The sequence below is a fragment of the Ipomoea nil genome, unplaced genomic scaffold, assembly GCF_001879475.1.
Source record: "Ipomoea nil cultivar Tokyo-kokei standard unplaced genomic scaffold, Asagao_1.1 scaffold1043, whole genome shotgun sequence".
Taxonomy (NCBI): Eukaryota; Viridiplantae; Streptophyta; class Magnoliopsida; order Solanales; family Convolvulaceae; genus Ipomoea; species Ipomoea nil.
This window is the reverse complement of record NW_017617471.1, coordinates 1,986,553-2,008,343: the sequence shown is the minus strand read 5'-3', so window position 1 is coordinate 2,008,343 and position 21,791 is coordinate 1,986,553. Positions and strand designations below refer to the sequence as shown.

The 21,791-nt window shown below is 33.5% G+C and overlaps 3 protein-coding genes and 1 non-coding gene across 4 annotated transcripts; 2 read left to right on the top strand and 2 right to left on the bottom strand.

Annotated features, from left to right (window-relative positions):
- Positions 1-1,269: 1,269 nt before the first annotated feature.
- Positions 1,270-2,896, bottom strand: LOC109182058. The gene is made up of 2 exons (XM_019332079.1): positions 2,434-2,896; positions 1,270-1,527 (listed from the first exon to the last, which is right to left on the bottom strand). The coding sequence occupies exons 1-2, from the start codon at positions 2,752-2,754 to the stop codon at positions 1,438-1,440; spliced, it is 411 nt and encodes a 136-aa protein (XP_019187624.1). The 5' UTR covers positions 2,755-2,896; the 3' UTR covers positions 1,270-1,437.
- A 1,665-nt stretch (positions 2,897-4,561) lies between these two features.
- TRNAA-UGC lies at positions 4,562-4,634 on the top strand. The gene has a single exon. It is a non-coding gene; the product is annotated as a tRNA-Ala (tRNA).
- Positions 4,635-4,685: 51 nt separating this feature from the next.
- On the top strand, positions 4,686-10,068 carry LOC109182056 (metal tolerance protein C2). The gene is made up of 10 exons (XM_019332078.1): positions 4,686-5,247; positions 5,590-5,698; positions 6,085-6,124; positions 6,421-6,497; positions 7,473-7,561; positions 8,678-8,747; positions 8,845-8,883; positions 8,994-9,144; positions 9,259-9,348; positions 9,684-10,068. The coding sequence occupies exons 1-10, from the start codon at positions 4,827-4,829 to the stop codon at positions 9,780-9,782; spliced, it is 1,185 nt and encodes a 394-aa protein (XP_019187623.1). The 5' UTR covers positions 4,686-4,826; the 3' UTR covers positions 9,783-10,068.
- Positions 10,069-11,477: 1,409 nt separating this feature from the next.
- LOC109182055 lies at positions 11,478-15,158 on the bottom strand. The gene is made up of 8 exons (XM_019332077.1): positions 15,006-15,158; positions 13,952-14,398; positions 13,602-13,830; positions 13,323-13,468; positions 13,074-13,161; positions 12,745-12,888; positions 11,844-11,993; positions 11,478-11,744 (listed from the first exon to the last, which is right to left on the bottom strand). Exons 2-8 carry the CDS (start codon positions 14,377-14,379, stop codon positions 11,679-11,681), a joined length of 1,251 nt encoding a protein of 416 aa, XP_019187622.1. The 5' UTR covers positions 14,380-14,398; positions 15,006-15,158; the 3' UTR covers positions 11,478-11,678.
- Positions 15,159-21,791: the final 6,633 nt, after the last annotated feature.

Genomic DNA, 21,791 nt, shown 5'->3' with positions numbered 1-21,791 from the left:
TTATATGATGTGTAATGCAAACTTGCATCTTTTGCAAGTTTGCAAAGTACAAAGAAGGCTGCCGAATGGCAGCCTTCTTTGTACTTTAGTATTGCAAGGCAGCCATGCTGCCTGCAAATATGTACTTTTCTTTACTTTTTTATTCTTATATATATATATATATATATATATATATATATATATATATATATATATATATATATAAGTGGGACCAATTTTTTAGAGTAAGAGAGATTTGTAGGGATGTAGTGTGAATAAGAGATGATTTGCAAATAAGATGATGTAGAAGTGTGACTCATTTTTGAGAGTGGGAGATGTTTGCAGGGATAAGGACAGCCTAAATCAAAAAGCTTGCAAGACATGTAAAAAATAAAAACAATTTTAAAAAAGACTTTTTTTTACACATAATCATGCCATGTCACTTTGCAATTGTTAAAATTTCTGGGTTAAGGACAGCCTAAGAGATGAGATGTATAGTGGAATTAATTAGTGTGAAAAAAAGTAGTCTTGTCAATAAGTCAACGAGGTGGGCATTATTAATAGGTGTCAGAACAGCTTAATTGTGTTTGCATTTGGAGTATGGAAAGGGTAAATGTTGTTTTCCAAACTTGAAATGGCAGGCACAAGTGACTCGTGAGATAAAGTTCACACAAAAATGTTTTCACTTCACCTACATTATCTGAGCCAACATAAAAGCTCAATGGGGAAGGTTTGGAGGATTGGGTTGGGGGGTAGCTATCTTGGGTATGGGGTGGGTAGCATCTACATATATGATCATAAGGTTAGTTTGCACTCTGAATTCGAGAGTCTTCACTTGTAATTATTCTATTAGTACCCACAACTAGACAATTCCATTCAGTCTATATGAATAAATCAATGAATGTGTCTAAACGTGCTTGTATACTAGTACTACAACTAGACAAATTTATACCACTACTCTTGATAGGATTCGAAATCGCACATTATGGCTGCTAGCCTACCTCCTGCATGCCAACTAAGCAACTTTTCAATCTTAATTTGAATTGGTCAATTGGATTGGTCTATCTCTAAGAGTGGCAATAACGTATTACTAGTACACATGAATTGTTGGAATGGAACTGCAAGACTCTTGGCAGTCGAACTTGTAACATTGTATAATAGTTAGTAGTTACCAAGTCAACAGTCTAATCAACTTGGGTGGGGTTGCCCCGTTTTTCTGTTTTTGGTTTCATGATGGCAAGAAATGAACTTTAAAGTTCTGGCAATCTCTTAATCAAGAACAGACCAGAATGAATGGTTGAAATGAAAGAACTTTATTCAGTGAGATTTAATTTGACAAATCAAAGAATGCTGCTAAATACACACTAATACATTGTCATGCTAAATAGCCAAAAAACTCATTGCAGTTTCTTTACAGATGGATTCTGCAAAATTAGCATTTAACAAGCTAAGGTTTACCTAGTAGATGTCATTTATAAGACGTTTGTGTCGGTTATAATGTTTCTCCATGAAGACCTTGGAAGCCCCCCCAATGGTCTTTCTCCATGTCTGAAAAAAGAAACATCAATGATGGTTAGTTCAATCTGATGTAAGAGTCATTCTTGCAAACTAAAATGACACCAAGGGCCATTTTTATCATGTAAAATAAGCATTTGTAAAGTACCAAGTAAAATTATGCACAAAGTATACATAACCAAGTATTGGGTACTCGATATGACTATTTTAATATTTGAGCATTGATAGGTTTTTTTTTTTTTTTTTAAACTCAAATTCAACTGTCAACTATCCAAACTTGTCCTATTAAGATTAGAGAGTTAGGTGCTAAACCTATTGTATCCCTAATTATGCTAAACATAAGCTAATTGGATAAAGGCTATCTCAAATGCATCTTAAAATAAGAAGCATTGCAAATAGCAAGTAAATTTTTTGGTCTGTTGACTTGGTAACATAAGGTTACAAGTTCACTCTCAGCTAGTTACTTATTGATCTTCTTTATTTGAACCGAACAGTTACGTACTTACAACTTAGGCTGATTTACCTCTTGTGTCCTTTGTCGACTAAGGTTATAAAGTATAGTTTACTTAGTGTATAGCATTTATGGTGAGCTTCTTCGTCGCCCAGAAAGAAAAGGTATAAGAGGTAGGGCTATTTCCTGCAACCCAATTAGTTCGTAGCCGCTAAGACTCTGGCTGTCTAGACAACACAATAAGATCCATAAATTATGACTGAACATCTACACAGCCGCTTCCGCTATTAAGAAGTTAAGTTTTTCTTAGATTTTATTCGATAGGTTAAGACTATATTTTTAGATCTAACATAATTATGCTAATGACAAAGAAAACAGAAGATAACTGCTAAATGCTATCATAATTCATATCTCAAATGCATGTTAAAGTGCAGAAATTCTAAGAAAGACAATAATACTGTGACATAAATTAAACTTAATGTTGTTACCTTCTCTATGGTACCCATGAAAGACCTGTTCCTGAGCTCCCTAGCTCGGACCCTGGCCTTCCCAATTCCGAGATGCCGAATCAACGCCGCCGACCTCTTGGAACCCGCCGGAGCGAGGAGGGACTTCCTCTCCACCACCGCCGCTTCTTTCCCGGCGGCTGCCGCCACGGCAAGCTGGCTCTTTTTCCGGCGCTTGACGATTCGCAGCTCTCGCTTGTCCTCCGATTCAGAACCCACCTCCGCAAACTTCCTCAGAAGCTCGTCCGACGAAGCTTTCGTCACATGCTGAACTTTGGCTGCTGCATTCACACTGTTCTCCATTTTTGCTTCGAGATTCAAGATTTCAGTTTCCAAAAAAACAGAGAGAGAGAGAGAGAGAGAGAGGTGGAAGGATGTTTGAGCTCTGAGAGAGATGGATGGCTTAATTTAGGGGGGGAAATGGACCGTTAGAGTGGGCGGTGATTGATGGTCTCCTTGCCCACTGCATTATTGATTTATTGTTTAGTGCGAATTGTGGGAAAATTAGCCGTTGGAGTGACAGAATACACATTTGGAAATCTGGTACTAATAATTAACCTCAAATCTAATTGTTAGTGGGAATAATGTAAGGTATGCACGTGGCATGATGTGAAAAATGAAAAAAAAAAAAAAAAAAAACAAAACAAAACAAATTTAACACTGAAAACTATGATATCAACATGCAGTTTGACACTTTGACTCTTGCTTTGATTTATAGGAAGATATGATAATTATAAGTCTATATTATGTACACACAAAGTATACTTTGGTCTATAACAGCAACAATGATCGAGTCTTGTATATTGAGAAGTCCTTACTAGATTTTTGTATGCTTTCAGAATTATATGATTTTATTTTATAGATAATATATATTGAGCTATCATGTACAAGTGTACTTATTAAATTTTTGTATATAATTGAAAAGTAAAAAAAAAAAAAAAAGTTAGATATTTAACAACGAGTTTACTTCTAACAATGATATTAAATGAGTCCTTTTAGTTTGAACTCTTTTTGTATGAAGGACTTTTAGTTTCAACTTTTTTGAAGATCTTTGTGACCATACATTTCTCACAATTTAAATATTTTATATTCCCGAACAAGGTTTCTTTTATTTTTTTATTTTTTTTTAGAAAAATACGATTTGAGTTTTACGAGTTTTAATCCTAAGTTTACTAATTATTTAACTTAATTGTATTAATTTAATTGCATCAAATAGATGAGTAAATATGTTTAATTATAATCTTTTAAAGTTTAATGGGTAATTATTGTTTTTTGAGAAAATGACACTTTTTCCCCCTTTGTTATATACTTATAACACTTTTTCTCCCTAAATTATTTAAGTGACAGTTTTTCCCCCTGATATATTAAATGGACATATTTACCCTTAAAATAAATATTTCATTTATTTTTCTTCTCCAACAAATTATAACCACGATTTGAAAAAATAAAATACATTAAGTGTTGAATTTAGAATATTTTAAAAATAAAAAAATAAAATTTTAAAAGAAAGTTTGAACCAACCGTTCAAATTGGATCCAAAATTGTGAACCGACGGTTCAAAATAAAACTCAAACCGCGATTATATATACTTATATGTGAGAGTCAATATAAATGCGAAAAAAACATACACTATTTGCAAATATTATAATTCTAATTTAAGCTATTGCTAGTAGTTATTCCGATTTGAACCTCCGATTCACGGTTCAGGATCCATTTTTTTTCCAGTTCACGATTTTAATAAACGGAAACCCAAATATTGGGTTATGTTATGAATCATAACCGAAATTTTTTAATTTGATTGCTATAGTGTTTGGTTCAGTTCGAACCGAACCGTGGTCATCCCTACGTATAAGCAATAATTTGTTGAAGAAGAGAAATAAATAAAATATTTGTTTTAAGGGTAAAAATGTCCATTTAATATTATCAGGGGGAAAAACCGCTACTTTTATAATAATTGAGGGGGCAAATGTGAATGCATGAATAATTCAGGGGGGAAAAAGTGCTATAAGCATATAACACAGGGAGAAAAAGTGCCATTTTCCCTTGTTTTTCTAAAGATTGTGCCTATTTGACTGTTCAATATATTATTACCAGATTTGTATTTTAATTAGGGGATGTAGCTCAAATGGTAGAGCGCTCGCTTTGCATGCGAGAGGCACGGGGTTCGATCCCCCGCATCTCCATTCATTTACTTTTTTCCTTCTTTACCTTTTTACCTAAAAACCAAAAACCGTCCGTTTACTTCGTCAGCGGGTCAATCTTCGGCTCCCGTTGTTACTCTGCGGCACCGCCGCCATCCTGCTCTTTCAATAATTCTGTTCCAGCCATAAAAATCCTCTATTCCTTTAGCACAGTCGATCCGATTTTACAATAAAATGGAAAGTCAGACAGTTCCAGAACAGTACGATTCGAGGTTTAATTACCGGAAGGTGGAGGCCGAGTCGCCGAGGCCGCCGCCTAATGGCGGCGATATTGGTTTCGGCGGCAGCGACCGAAGATTCGCATTTTCGCGGCAAGCATCGTTTCAGCAATCGAGCAGTTTCTCAAAGCCTCTTCTTACGCGGAACGTTTCGAGCATCGATATACCGGATATCTATACTCGAGATTCATTCGACAAAATTTCGGAGGATTCGAAGATCTCTGACGAGAAATTTTCTGCTTCTTCGTTTCTCTCGGCCATTTATCGAGGCGTCATGTCAGGGAACAAGCCGATGAGGAGGTTATTCGCGTTGATTTCACTCAATGTAGCTTATTCTACCGTCGAGTTCTTCGTTGGCCTTTTCTCTGGCCGAGTAGGTATGGAGTTTCAATCTCTCTTGGCTTTTGTTTAATGTTAGAACTGTTTTGTTTGTATTCTGGCTTGTGATTTTTGCTGAAAATGCAAATAGACAATGGTATTTTTTGACTTGTGAATCTGCTGAGTAGTTGCTATTAAGTTTTGTTCTCTTGGTCCTATGGTTTCAATCCTATACAGCTATTGTAATTTTTAAACTGGAAGCTACACTTTTAACTATAAGCTCACAATGAAACAACTATAAGTTTCAACTTCTCTATGTTCTCCTTTTCTGCAGTTTTGATTATTTTTTTCTTTTGAATTTTCTCTTATGTACATCAATTTGAGTGTTGATTTTGTTTCAGGTCTTGTTTCTGATGCATTTCACTTGACATTTGGCTGTGGCCTTTTAACATTTTCATTGTTTGCAATAGCTGTTTCCAGAACAAAGCCTGATCGCACCTACACATATGGGTGAGATTTGAGTTTGAAATTTGTAATTATTTGGTTTGAGTTTGAAATTTGTATCATAAATTCCTTATACTTGCTCGATGCAATGCAGTAAATGAACTCAGTGTTTTTGTGGGTATGAGAGAGTCCATTTTAGTAAATTCATAATGGATGTTGGTCTTCTTCTCACTGAGGAGAAGAGATTGTATGGTTAATTGGTTACTAAGTGGGTGGGGAGGGGATGTCAGATTCAATCCCCCTGTTGAGTATACATTCTTGTAATCTTGAATATCAGAATCAGAATTTCTAAATAAAGCGAGTGGGATTTTGTGCGAACATTGTCCCCATCCTGATGCTTACTAAGATATACATTACTGAGTATATTGTCTAATCAGTTTATCCTTTGTCAGGTACAAGAGACTAGAAGTTTTATCTGCTTTCACCAATGCTGTAAGTACATGATATTCTCGGCACTATTGCTCCTTTCTTCTTGCACATGTAATGAAGTTTCAATAACATGGTAAATCTGGTAGTAATGATTGTTGGTCTGTCTTAAATTGTATTTCACCCCCTAAAACCATGTAGCTTGTAAATTTTGAAGTGGATAACATATTGTCTTTTAATATAGTGGAAATAGACACTAAATGTCATTTGCGTTTGACTATGACAGTAAATTCTGTATTTTTCTTGTTTCTCTTACATAGGGCTAACATGAAATTTTCTTATTGTGTTTCTTGTGTAGACAGCTATTTCTATTGTTTTTATCATTCTCTTTGGCTGTGGAAGCACTTCATGCATTCATTCAAGATGAATCTGAGCACAAGTACATTGCTTTCTCTCCTGATATCTAACATTTTTTGCCATGATTGTGTGAATTTTATCACTTTACTAAAGTGAAAGTGTTAAACTATGATCAAGTTATCAAGTTAGTATAAGTTGGCATCTCCATGAGATGCAGAAATTTGTCAAATAAGTGTATAGTTTTATCACTCTCTGATTGTAATGAGATTTTCTATTGAACTTCTATTAAATTTAGCTATCTGGTTTTCTGTTTGGTGAGGCAAGTCTTCCCTTAAGTTGGAAAGTAAATCTCAATTTCCTGAAGATGTCCCCATTGTGCACTATGCACATTATAAATAATTTGACCTATTAGAGGAACGAAATAATGAAAGTAGGATATTGGAAGTGTTTGCCTGCTAAAAATTCAAAGATTCTAGTAGAAGAAACTCCTGTGGGCAAGGAATATCTTATTGGCCAAAAGATGTCAAGTCTCTGAGTCTGCTCCTTCCCCTGGCATACGCAGTGGTTACAAGAAGTGCTAATGTTCATTTCACTATAATAAATCCAGGCTCAGAGTTGAGGCTTGCCTAGGGAGCTTAAAGTCGGCTTACAAAATCATTATTCAACTATTATCATTTTATCTTTTGCATTTAGAGGCCTTATATACTATTCAGTTATGGTATATTATTTCACTCTTAATCACTGTGGAACATTATTTGAGTTCAAACTTCAAAGACTGGAGCAAACTTTTGTTACCTGTCTATCATTCTTACTGATTAAGTAATTTCCAACAAATTTAGTCATTGCACTTCTTGGAATTTTAGAATTGAACTCTGATTGTTTTTTCCCCAAAACAAAGTAAAAGCACTATATTGCTTCTGAGTTCTGACTCATTAGAGGAGAAAAAAATCTTGAGTTGAGAATATGTAATTTCAGTTAATTGTACTACTTTCTCTTAGGTTGTATGGAAGTAACTTATTTATTTATTTTTCCCTATCTGATCATTGTCTTTTTCTAGGCATTACTTGATTGTTTCTGCTGTTACCAACTTGCTTGTGAATCTCATTGGTGTTTGGTTCTTCAGAAACTATGCTCGTATTAATCTTGGTAAGTCTTCCTTATGTTCATTTTAACGGCTATGCAGCATGTTTCTAACTCAGAAGTGGATAGAGTTGATCTATGAAAGTAATAACAGAAAGAAGATGTGTTTGGCTTGTGATGTTGCTCTAGTTTTCTTTGCTATTTAATCTTTCTATTTTGAGTTGCACTTGTGTTTGCATAAATTGAATAGCATCTTCTCTCTACAAAGTGTTCTTCAGATGTGATTTTTTTCTCAATTCGATGGCAATGGAAATGATTAAGGGTCAAATAGGGCATCAAACTACACACCAAACTGTAATTAGGCCATCCAACTAAAAAAAACTACAATCGGGTCCCTGAACAGTGCAAATTCAAGCAATTGAACCTAAAGTGACCTGTTGACCGGGTAATTAGATGACATGGCGGTTACCAAATTACTTTTTATTTTTTAAAAAAATATTTAATAATTTTTTTTTAAAAAAAACCGCCGCCCATCCCCCTTCCCTCCTCCTTCGTCTCCTTTGTCTCCGGTTGGAGATGAAGAGCCTGTCTGTCAAAGACAAAGGAGGGGGAAGGGGGGTGACCGGCAGGTTTACCCCCATTTTTAAAGTGTTTTTTTTTTTTTTTTATTAAAAAATTATTAAAATATTTTTTGTTAAAAAAAATTTAATTTGGTAACCGCCATGTCATCTAATTATCCGGTCAACAAGTCACGTTAGGTTCAATTGCTTGAATTTGCGATGTCCAAGGACTTGATTGTAGCTTTTTTATGGCCTAATTGCAGTTTGGTGTGTAGTTTGATGGCCTATTTGACCCTTATTCCCAATGGAAATAACATATAATGAAAGCATGAAGATGTGTAATGACTATTTTCACCTGAGATTGCAGTCCACTTTATTTTGGGCTTTGCTATCGAAGGCACTAGTTCCTTCACGTGATCTGAAAAAAATAAGCATTGTTGATTGTTCACTTGTAGAAATTCGCTACTCTCCTCTTCCACTTTCAGTTTCAACTTATGAATTTTTGCTATGGAAAATTTAAAATATACATCACTGAGTTGAATTGCCTCCTTAATATTAGTGTTTCCTTTCACTTATCTTTCTGCTTTCTCAGAGATTCTCACTCTAAATATGTTGCTTGCAGTTTATAGGAAGGCTGAAGATATGAATTATCACTCAGTCTGTCTGCACGTTATAGCTGATTCTGTTCGCAGGTAGCTGATTATACTTAGTAGCTCTTTATTTTTCTTTATGAATTCTGGCACACATTGTTCATAGAGCTTAATGTCTTCTACATTCATTGTTTTGCAGTGCAGGTTTGATCCTGGCTTCCTGGTTGTTGACATTAGGGTAAATGTTACTTTTCCTATTGATAATATTTGCAGTTTGGTATTTTCATGGCCTAATCATGTTAAAGTAGCAGAATGTAAATTCACTTGTGTATGGTCTTGATGTTCTAGGGTGAAGAACGCTGAAGTCCTTTGCATGGGATTAGTTTCAGGCACAGTGTTTATGCTTGTCATGCCGCTATTTAAGGCTACTGCTGGAGTTCTTCTCCAAACGGCACCACCCAACATCCCTTCTTCTACCTTGAACAAATGCTGGCGACAGGTAGATTTTCTTGTCTTTATGATGCCCTTATTGAACCCAAGTGGTATTTTTCTTTGATTTGGTTTGTTGCTTCTATGCTCTTTTCTTTAATGTTTAATTTTGTTTTGTGGTTAGGTTGCCTCACATGATAGCGTTACAGAATTATTTCAAGTTCGTCTTTGGGAAATGGTGCCAGGCCACGCCATTGGATCGATTTCACTGCAGGTAATTGTCTTATTACCACTTTACCACTTTACTGACGAGTGGATATAATTTCTCGTAGGTCTTTTCATATCACGGATCATCATATATACTAAATTAGGTCTCTTCAGAGCATTGTAGGGACAGGATCCCAAGTAGAGAAGTAATTCTTAGTAATATTTTTATTCTTACCAATTTATCATCTGTCATTGTTATTTATTGTTGTAAGGTCATCATCATCATATAAGGACCATTATTTTCATAAATAAAATTGTGTGAAGGAGATGGTTGTTGGCCATTGCATTATTTGTTTTGATTCAATTGATCATTGATTATGCTACGATGAATCATTTTTGCAGGTGAAGAAGGGAGTGGATGATCGTCCAGTGTTGCAATATGTGCGTGATTTATACCACGATCTAGGGGTACAAGATTTAACAGTACAAATTGAGGCTTGATTTTCTTCTCCGCGGATTCTTTGTTAAATCCCGGAAGCTTAATGACAATGGAAATACATATACTATCGTTGGAGCTACATTGAAATTCTCTCTCTAGTAAATTAGTACATATATCGTCGCAGCTTCTGAAGTTGTGATGAATATCCTTGATGATCAATCTCGTTAAGAGTTTCTTATTTTCCTAGCTGAACTTTCTTGTTATATATATAAAGGAATAACCACCAATTTTCTCATAGTTTATTTTAGCAGCAAACATTCTAAAAGACTATTGGATCCACATCTGTTATTTGTTATTCGTATAAATTGTAAAAGTATTTTGTTATTTCGTACTAAGAATTTAAGGGATCGTGGTTAAAATTTTCATTTCTTTATTTGTAAATAAATAAATAAATAAATAAATAAATAAATAAATAAATATATATATATATATATATATATATATATATATATATATATATATATATATATATATATATATATATATAGCACATTACACTTTTGGTCCTGTGACTATAGGGGTGGGTTAATTTGGGTACGTGACTTTTAAAACTAACAATTTAGTCCTTTAACTATCATTTTTTTAACAGATTTGGTCCTTCCGGCCAAATTGCCGAAAAGACGTTTGACTTTTTAAATCAAATATTGGTGGGGGTAATTTCATCTTTTTAATTGTTAAAAAATAGCTTCAAATTATATTTATTACCTGGTGATATGCGAAGAACACGAAGAATAAACCTAATTTCAGATCCAATTATTTTTTAAACCAATTTTGCGCTATTTTTTAACAATTAAAAAGACCGATTTAAAAAGTCGAACATCTTTCCGGCCAAATTCCACCCGCAATTTGGCAGAGAGGACCAAATTTGCTAAAAAATGATAGTTAAAGGACTAAATTGTTAATTTTAAAAGTCACGTACCCAAATTAACACACCCCCTATAGCCACAGGACCAAAAGTGTAATTTGTTATATATATATATATAAAATAAAGTTCAAATGCGGCGGGGTCTTCCCGTGCGGCGGTGCAGCGGAATTCCAGAATACACCAACAGTGTTAACAATATGCACCAACAGTGTTAGAAAAACACACCACAATGAAATGCAGTAAAACATCATAGAATACACAACAGACTCAAAAAAATACACCATATAACTCACCACCCCCAATGGTGTATTTCTGAACAGTGTATGGTGTTTTTACTCACACCTAATGGTGTGTGTTTGGTGATGCAGGGCTCTGTTTACTCTGTTTTTTGTGGTGTATTTTCCTAACGCTGATGATGCATATTTGTTGAACTATTGGTGTTGCCGCACCGTAAGACACTGCCGCACCTGAACTCGCCTATATATATATATATATATATATATATATATATATATATATATATATATATATATATACACACACACACGAGTAAAATGGTTTTTTTTTGTGTTTACTTTTATAAATTTTCATTTTCTCAGAAAGTGGAAAATCTCATTAATAAACACATCCAAACTTCACAAACAAAACACGTCGAAAACAGTCCCACAAATCAAGTATATGCTCAATAGTCTTAATAACACAAACATGGAAAACAAGACATGAATAAAGCAACAATTTAGGACACGTTTCCAAGAATTTTAGAATGCTATCTCAATAGGCAGGATATAAATATCAAGAAGAAAAATGCAGTTTAAAAAAAAAAAAAAAAAAAAACTTCAATTCTCTCAGTAGAGAAACAGACCGCATATCATTATTTCTTTTTGTAACATTCAAGCGTGGGGGTACTAGTTAGAAAATATCACAGAGTTACAATATAACAAGGTAATGGAAATACCTATCACTTATTTCCAAGTCATTTACAAAGAGATATTTCTTACGTTGGTCCCTCGTAAGGACAGACGAAAATCTTCACTCAAGAACCTGAGTTGGTCTCTTTCTTGCCAAGCTGACTGTTAAGGAACTCGAGCACCGACAATCTCTGTGCATGCAGACACAAAGTTGATAAGCATTTCTGGTAAAATTATGAACACTGGTTGCAATAAGATAAACGAATACAAAGGGCATCCGTCAATCATACCCGCTGTTCAAGGCCAACTTCTTCAGGATTTAGTTTCAGACATTGCAGCATTTCTATGGCTTCTTGAAATCCATCTACTGCAGTTTTCTCATTCCCAATATTTCTGTCCACATCAGCTACTTTTGCAAGTGATACGGCCACATCTATGGTCTGGGGCAGTGATAATATAGGCCAAAATTAGACAGATTAAGAGAAGGGAAATACTAAAGCTCATATTAGGAGAACATAGCAGCCAAGGCATCACCAATTAGATCACAGGCATTCCCAATTCCCAAAACATCATCACAGATGGGGAAATAGCCACTTAGTTCTAAGCCATTTCTCTCCAAATAAATACTACTTGCCAATTGACACATTTTTTCCTCGTTTTTTTTAAATTATAATTTAAATATATATATATGCATATAGCACTTTTAACACTATAAATTGAGTTCTTGACAGTACCCCACCACATTTCTCACTAATGGTTTCTCTTCAAAACTAGAATCCAATTTTTTGTTTAGGCCTGACAGTTCCATTGGTGGAAAAGGTTAGATTGAAACTAGTTCTACCGCAAACATTGTGGATTGAGTTACAAGGCACAAGCACACCATGAGTTTCTTTAAATTAACCTTCTCCTAAATAAAATATAGAAAAGTTAACTTCCTTGGAACAAAACCAGTATAAAGCAGCTTCTAAACTGTAAAAAGAAACAAGTTTGGGACTTTGGGGAACAATGCAAAATAAAACTAATAAATTAAATATTTATCATATCATAACAAATACACCGGATGTTTTTGCCTAAAATAAACCAAAAATATGAAACAATTTGCAAACTTGTTGACGCTGGGAATGTTACAGTAGTTCGCCAAAGCAACTTGTTTTATGATTATGACCACCGGAAAGTAAAAGGTTAACTGACCTGAGATGGTTGAGAATGCTGCTTGATGGCATTGCGGCGAATATCCAATGCTTGAAAATAATATGATCTTGCAGCTTGCAAATCTTCATCATAGTATTTAAGGTCTCCAATTTTATTTAGAGAGACAGAAAGAGTGTGTGTTATCTGGAAATATTAGATAGCAATAAGGTAAGGCATGGAAATGCATATAAAACAGCATGGATTTATGACACATAAATTAGTACGGGGTGTATGCCAGAAAATACATTACTTAGTAAATATACATTGACAACTATTAATCTCTATCAACACAATCCAAAGCTCATAAAGTTTGCACCAAAGATACCAACCTCTAAATCATCTTTAGGCACTTTTAAAAGAAAATTGACACTCTCTTCAAAATATTTGACTGCAGAAGCGGCATCTCCTGTAGCTCGGCTGCATTTTTTAGAAGTCAGTATTGATTTCTAAGCTACATAACAAGAGTCAATATAGAGCATTACTTGAAGTTTCAAGACCTTAGGAACTATATGCTAAATGAAGGGGGAAAAACCCAAAGTTACATAGTTTAGTAAAAGAAAGAAGGGGCAAAGGCACACCAGCAATCACCAAGCATACCCAGAACTGCTCCAAGTTGTGAGCACAGTTCTGATGTATTTCCCATTCTTTCTACTTGTTCTCGAATATCTTCTGCACATATGCTAAGTCTTGATTTTGCACTTTCAACATTATTTGCACGAAATGCCTACACCAAAATTACTCAAAAGTCAAAATCATTCTCAATAAAGATTTAAATCAACAGCTATACTGAATATCAGCTCAGTGAGTTTAATGTGAAAACTTGAGCAGCAAATAATAATAAAAAATCATAGTCTTACTCGCATGGCATGATGCACCAGGAAAGAGCCTCTTTCCAAAGACACATCCTCATATATAACTGTTTTGTTCTCTCCAACATCTTCTTGGTCTGCATTAACTTGAGGCCTCTTGATCCTTGCATGCCCTTCAATGAAGCGATCAACAGTGCTCTGAAGATTTTCGTCAGCTTCAATCTTCTCAACATCAGCTCCGCATAATGGACAGTCCTTAAAGCGTGTGATACATACTCTGATATCCCAGAATTGGACAAGAACATTACTACAGTACCCACAAGAGAACAGCTAAAAGGGAATAATACCATGCACAAAGCAGGAAAAGAAATTTGAAAAGATTTTCTATTTCATCTTACTTGCAAAATACATGAGAACAAGGCACACATCGGCTGCAATCATAAAGTAAAGCTTGACATATCATGCAGCTAAGAGGACCGAGCTTAAATGTTTGAGAATCAAATCCAAGGGGACACTTGGGTGACATAACGCCAGGCTTCTCAGACACTTGCTTAGGCTTGTTTTCACCACCAGCTTCTTGTGTATATCCAAAGGGGCATTTGGATGACACCTTTGCTTGCTCCCCAGATTCCTGATTAGGCTTGATTTCACTGCCAGCTTGCTGTTTATGGACAAAAGGGCATTTCGACGGCACCATAGCTGGCTCCCCAGACTCCTGCTTGGGCTTCTCACTGCCGCCATGCTGTTTACTTTGACTTTCTCCAGGTTTCTTAACAGATGCATCATCAGGCCGAGCAGCCTTGACAAAAGGGCAAACAGGCGTCATCTTGATCAACAGCCCGTGGCTGTAAATATAAAACAACCACCTCTCAATTCAGAGCATGAAACTGATGTAAATAATGGAAATCCTAGAAATCACAACCAGAAATGCAAATTACTAAACTTCTGTTCCATTTTCTGCTCCTGCAGTGTACCAAAACAGGTATTTCGGACACAAAGAGAACTACAAGTTCTCAAGCCATCCGAACTTAAGCAAAAAAATAGGATATTCATACAAAATTTCGCGATTCATTGGAAACACGCAGATTATCTCTCACACACTTCACCATTAATTTGCAAGTCCAAATACAGCGATCAATCAATTTCCATCTACATGCTACTTTCAGTCAAGCGAACACTAGAACTAGGTAGATCAAAACAAGCACGGAAATACACGATAGAAAAACTAACAAAACACATTCATATATGCGCCAGTCTCTAATTCTCTATACAGGCACACATATACTCCTGCTCTTTCTCACTTGGATTCAACAATTCTCAACATACTCTGCCTATAACATGTAAATTTCATCACAGAAATTGGTTCTCTCCTAGCTAATCACAATAAGCATTCGAAACACACAAATCGATATTGATTCATGATCGAAAAAATAGCAAATTAGGTAATATTACCTTCGACACTGAATTTCAGTAGAGTAGTTTTGGGGAAAATCAATGTTTCAGCATAAAGCCCCTATAGGGAATGGTGATTCGTGAGGGGAAGAACCGATAGGTCACAAAGATGAAGAAACCAGAGCGAACTGGGACGAACAGAAATGCTCATTTATTTCATTTGTCGTCTTCTTACTTTTATTTTTTATTTTATAATTTTATAATTACGGAGTATATTTTTTCTACTTATCATATTTATTAATAATTGAGATTTCGGTCCAATAGATTTTTGAAATTTTTATTTTAGTGTAATAAAGTCCATAAATTAATTAGTAATATGTAAAAATTTTGACATTATTTTCCTATTTATCAACTTAAACTCATAATTTCTCAATTAAAAGAGTCACTAAATTAAAAGATCATTTAAAATTTTTATTTTAGTGTAATAAAGTCCATAAATTAATTAGTAATATGTAAAAATTTTGACATTATTTTCCTATTTATCAACTTAAACTCATAATTTCTCAATTAAAAGAGTCACTAAATCACAAGATCAATCACTAATTTTATCATATTTAGTTACTTCGTACTCAATTTTGTTCAGACGGATGAAAGTAATAATTGAAAATTAAAAGTAATGATGTCATATGCTAAAAATAATATCCATTCATCCATTTTAGTTTTCCTCCTTTCGTTCTTAAAAAAAGAAAAAAAAGAAAAAAAAAAAGATAAAGATATTTAGGGAAGACAATTGAAAGTTGAAACCGCCGGGGGCACAGCCAACTGTAGATTTATGGGCTACTTGATGTGAGGCCCAACACACACAAAGGTTTATTGGGCCGATTGGATAACTTTGTAGGCCCAACTCATACCAGAGGACAAATTTTACTGTAGACTATAGTCTATTGGCAAATTATATCGTGCACCAGGGCGTACAATGCATTGTGCGTCTTGATCCAAAATGACGTCGTTTTTGGTTGACGTGACAGGCACTGTTTCATCCGTCTAATCCCGTTACTCTTTAATTTTTTATTTTTTTTATCTTATGTGTATTATTTAAGAGTTTATGTATATTATGTATTATGTTAGGAGTTTATGTGTATTCTATATTATACAATTCTGTACATACGAAACATGAATTTTTTATTTGTTTTAGAAGTTAACAGCAGAAAGCGAAACGGAATTTCCAAAAAAAAAAAAAAAACTATTAATTAAAAGATACAAAACGACGTCATTTTGAGCCAGGGCGTGAAATTACACGTTTGTCTTTGGATTTCACGACCATTAGAAGGTTGAAGTAACAGAGGACTACATTGGGTAAAAATTGCAAAGTCAAGGACGTCATTGGTTCAAATCAATAGTCGAGGATCAATTTGTGAATTTAGCTATAGTCGAAGGACCATTTTGAGTATTTACTCATTTTTTTTTAACACTTTAATATATTAATTTTATTTGAAAAAAAATAAAATTAAAATATGTTTTTTTTTTTTTTAATTACGAATGTCTTGAGTACGTGCACCTTAATCTATAACATAACTATTGAATTTTCTCGTCTCACTATAGTTAAAGTCAAAATTTATGTTATTACCATTTTGGTCTTTCTAATAAAAAAATTTGATAAATCTTATATGATATTTTTTTTTTCTGTAACATGTGAAACCCGCAACCATTATCCAAGGGTGTGAATTGGGTAAACCTAATCTTGTGACCCTAATTGATAAAGGACCACAAGGTGATAAACCAATTTAGATTGCCCATAAATGACCAGCTCAACAAGGTGATAAACCAATTTAGATTGCCCATAAATGACCAGCTCAAACCAAAAGACTTCAAACTCGTATCCTTGTGATTACAAGTTTGTATTCTTAGTCATCTTGGCTGAGGTTATCCCCAGTCTAACAGGATTTGCTACATAACTTGTGAGTGATCAAAGGTTATGAAAAAAAAATTCACTTTCTACAAGATCATGTCATATAATAAGACATTTTTTTGTCATGAATATTTGTCACTTATATTTCCTGCATGCCATATGACAAAATTTGGTGAGACTTTTTATACTTGTGTACCAATAATAGTAAAAATACCCAAACTCGTGAGATAAAACTTAACAATAACTCTTTATAATATCCAGATACTAAAATAATTCCATAGATTTTAGAAAAATTTTCTTAAGACATTTAGAGAGTAAATTACACTCTTATCACTTAATTGTTGACAATTATGTAATTTAGTTCTTTATTTTCAATTTCAGTAAATATAACCCTCAATTATTTATCGTGTTACAAATTTTGTCTTTCAAATTTAAATTTAGTGAATCTAGTCCGATCCTTATCCGAAATTAAGATAATTAGTTGGAGGATGAAAATTAAAGTTAGGGATTGTTAAGGTTACATTGATGAAGGTAAGTGGGCAGTTGGTAGAGAGATAATTTTGAGAGTGAAGTCACATACCACCAAAGTATTGGTAGGAGTATCAAATATAATGAATACACAAGGGAATCATATAGTTGATGGCAGACATAACACATTAATATAAAATAGATAAAAGTAGTAAGAAAGTTAAGGTGGTTGTGCACTATGTCGCAGGACAGTGTTGTTTTTATTAATATAAATTTGGTTTGAGACCGCCTCATCATCAGACGTACAATAATACTTTTTAATTAGAATAAGATTTTTGAAATAAGTTTAGTGTGAAGCTATTTTATTATGAGACGTATAATACATTTTAATATTTATTCGTACATACTTTTTCAATCTGTTGAAGTATAAAGATTCATGGTCTCTACTGGGGTTTAAACTTATGACCTCACATATGAGAGAGCCACAGTTATATCGCTTACCACAAAATCTTTGATAATATAATACATTTTAATTAAAATATAATATTGTAAAGAAAAAGACAACCTTAATCCCATATAAGACAACCTTAATGTAGTTTGTAAACCCAATTTTGACCGATCACTAATTATTAATTATTTGTAAGTTGTTTTGTTTGATGCAAGTTATTAAAATAATAATCAAATTGAAACATGCCCTAAATGGGATGTTTCGAGTGGGTGGATCATTATTCTTGTATTAGAAAATTAAAAGTTTAATTATATTTGTTACATATGATCTTTCTAGTACGATTTATTACACATAAATGAGTTTACCTAAACATGGCATATTAAGACACAATATAATACTAAAAGAATTGGGACACAACGTTTTCTTAATAATAAAAACAATAGTTTACTCCATTGCCATAAATTAAAATTTAAGATCATTTAGCTCATTGTAGTTCTTTGTCGGTTAAAGTCACAAGATGGGATTTATTTGGTGTGCACTCTCAAATAGTAACTGCGTGTTTCCCTCATTACACACCAAAAAAAAAAAAAAAAAAAAAAAAAAAAGTCATTAAAGACCGTACCCCCAAGATTTTGAGCAAAAGATTAAATGCCTTTTTTTTACCACTTTGAGGATCTAAAAATTTGTTTCTCTATATTAACAATTATCCATGGAAAGTAATTGGTGACCACTAACAAAGTAATTAGTAACATTGACCACCAATAAAGATTACCAAAAAACTTAATGAATTAAGTTGCTAGATGTGTTTATAGATTCTTGACCACCGATCATTAAAAGTGGTTAACAACACTGACCAAGGTTATTAGGAACTTTCTTGATTAGTTCGTTAGAATTGTTACGAAATTTATTTTATTTTCTATTTAATACTCGGTAAAATTTATTTTATTTTTTAAAATTCCTTTGAATTGCTGTGATGGGGTGGACTGCGTTATATTGGGGTGCATGAGCGGAGCATCTTGGCGTGGTTGGAGGTGGGACTCACAGTTCTTGTCAAAAAACCAAAAAAATATAAAATAAAATAAAATACTCCGTAATAATAATAATAAAAGAGGTAATACACAATTTGGCCCTCGATTTTAATAAATTTTATTGATTTAGTTCTAAACATCTTTTTTGTGTTTAAAATTGAGTCCCTAACTTTTATAGTTTTACTTATTTGAGTCATCAACTATTAGAATTAAGGACTGAATTGAAAAAAATTACTATAATCAAGGACTAAATTGCGTATTAACTATTATAGTCAATGACTAATTTAGATAAATTTACATATAATGGAGGACTAAATTGCACATTAACAGACAGAAAATTACCAAGCTATAGTTACAGATGACTCAATAAAGTAAAATCACCGAAGTCGATGACCCAATTAGACACAAAAAGACGTTTCAGACTAGATTAAAAATATCACTATAATTGAAAATTAAATTGTGCATTAACTCAATTAAAAAAAAAAAAAAAAAAAAAAAAAAAAAAAAAAACTCTATTTTGTCAAGAACTTTGTGGTCTAATGATATCCGGTTACAACCTTAAGGGGGAGGTGATAGGTTTGAGCCTCAGTGAGAGTGAGCATCCACATTAGTTGGGGAGAATTGAGGGATAATGTAAGAGTGATTAGGAGAGAGAATGTGAGAAGGAGAGAAAAAAAACAAAAAAAAATAAAATAAAAAAACAAAAGCAAAAAATATATATATATATAAAAAAAGAACTGTCAGGCGCCTGACGCTGTGCGCGTTTCATGTTTCTTTTTTTTTTTCTTCCTCTTTTTCTGTCATTATTTTCTATTTTGCAGATGAATTCTTCCCTAATTAATTCCCCCCACATTAACTATAAACTTGAATGGAGTGAATTAATACTGCATTCTCCCCATATTATCCACTAATGTGGATGCTCTTAGTAGTTTGAGTGTCTCCTTCTCTTTTAATACAAACTGAAAACTCGGTCTTAACGGTAAAACAACCGCCAATAACCCTTTCCGTCATTTTGTAATCTTCTTCTCTTTCTCTCTCTTTATATCCACCATGGCAAACCTTGGTCCGTACATGTCTTCCCCAAAAGGTTAGATAATTGGATTCTGGTGGCTGGTCGCCTTTCGTGCCCGTGACCCGACCCATCCCAATTGCATTTGTGGGGATTCAAGTACCCATCCCTATCCCACATTATTCACCCAACATGTCCTTGTATATCCTGCCCAACCTTTTTTTTTTTTTTAATATTATTATTTTATTGTGTTGTTGTACAATTTTCTTCCCCACAAAAATAATTAATAAAAATAATTAATTTATTATTAATTATTTTTTACTATGGGCTTCAAATTTAGAATCATAAGTCGACTTTACTTTTGACCTATGGAACACAATAAAAGTTTTAGATTGAATTTATTAGTTTTTTTTTTCTTTTTGAAAAAAATCAAATCATGCATTAATAAATTGAGAACATTGTTTGAATACAAGTGGGAATAAAATCATTCCAAACAGAAAATCAGAATAGGAACATACCGGTCTTGCTAAGGTGTAAGCCAACACGTTCGTTGATCGACAAATAAACCGAAAGGACACTAATTCAAAGTATCTGACAAGAAAACAAAAACACTAATGATACAACCTGCATAAGAGAAATTCGGAGAAGAGTGATTCAAAAGGTGACAAATTATAAGATAGTCTGTTTCAATAATAATATCCAGCATCCCTCCATCTTTAAGCAATGCCAATGCCTCCTTAACAAAGAAAATAACATAAATTTAAACCAAACTACATCACTTTGTGTTTGTGAAGAGTAAGGTACAAACTCCATTAGAGGGAACATGAAAGACATGCAAACCAAGATATGTTGGAATTCAAAAAGATGTCATTCAATTTGCACATATACTACTTCTTTATGTATATTCTTTCTCATCAACCTATATACACAAAGGATAAAATTGTAACTTTGTCATAAATGTATGTATGCCGATTTTTTAAAAATAAATTAATTGGTTTGCCTCAATTAAAACATGTGTTTAATCTCAATTAAAAGTTTACAATTGAATTACAAATTTATATTTATATATTATGTATGTTCAACACAACACTCCCCCACACGTGTGTGAGCCGGTTACTTTTAACGGGCTCCAAGCAACACATAGATCATAGTTTCTTTATTTAGAAAGATGTTAACTCTGGTACTAAATTAAAGCATGTACAGTGCTCTATCTCAACTAAAAGTTTAAACTGATAGTTGGATTGCACATTTACGTTTATATACTATATTATATATGCTCAATAGCCTTGAGTTGAACATTTAACTTGCTGATATTTTAAAGCTTTTGGGGAGACTTTGACTATTATTAATTGTGAGGTTACACTTCTTATTTTTAAATTCTAGTTCTTTACTTTGCACAAGGAAGGCCGGTCAGAATACCTCGAAAGGAATAGTTAAATGGATGAAACATAATTATATAACATATTTAAAGATTATCAGTTTGATTATTGTCAAATATACTTTCTCAACCTACTGAAACACAAAGAGCTAATAACGCCTCCACGCCTCCACTGAGGCTCGAACTCACAACTTTTCAATTGGAAGTCTAACCCGGGTACCATTGGACCACATAGTCCTGGTAACAATATAACTTATTCAATGCACACCTTCAAGGCTTCAAGTTGTCATTACGAACTTCCCTTGTCACTAAATATAATGTTAGCGAGAATAATTAAGAATTTCAATTTTCAAAAAATACAGATAGTAAAATAAATTATCAAAAAGATCAAAATGGGACATATATAGAGCTAGCACGTACTAATTTTGCTGCACCCAAAATTTTAATTGACTTAAAAAAAAAAAAAAAAAAAAAAAAAAAAAAACCAAACAAAACAAACAAAAACTGACCGCTCTCACATCCCACTCGAACTCGATCGAGTAGTTTATTAATTTGTAAATTTACTTTATAAATTAAGTAATCTTATTAATGTGTATATTTAGTAAT

Coding starts and splice junctions, on each gene's coding strand:
- LOC109182055 (XM_019332077.1), bottom strand. CDS start 14,379: ATGACGCCTGTTTGCCCTTTTGTCAAGGCTGCTCGGCCTGATGATGCA. Junction 11,994..12,744: donor AGCATTCTCAACCATCTCAG/GTCAGTTAACCT, acceptor TCACTGCCCCAG/ACCATAGATGTGGCCGTATC. Junction 11,745..11,843: donor AAGTTGGCCTTGAACAGCGG/GTATGATTGACG, acceptor CTGCATGCACAG/AGATTGTCGGTGCTCGAGTT.
- LOC109182058 (XM_019332079.1), bottom strand. CDS start 2,754: ATGGAGAACAGTGTGAATGCAGCAGCCAAAGTTCAGCATGTGACGAAA. Junction 1,528..2,433: donor TCATGGGTACCATAGAGAAG/GTAACAACATTA, acceptor TTCTTTTTTCAG/ACATGGAGAAAGACCATTGG.
- LOC109182056 (XM_019332078.1), top strand. CDS start 4,827: ATGGAAAGTCAGACAGTTCCAGAACAGTACGATTCGAGGTTTAATTAC. Junction 5,248..5,589: donor CCTTTTCTCTGGCCGAGTAG/GTATGGAGTTTC, acceptor ATTTTGTTTCAG/GTCTTGTTTCTGATGCATTT. Junction 7,562..8,677: donor CTATGCTCGTATTAATCTTG/GTAAGTCTTCCT, acceptor TGTTGCTTGCAG/TTTATAGGAAGGCTGAAGAT.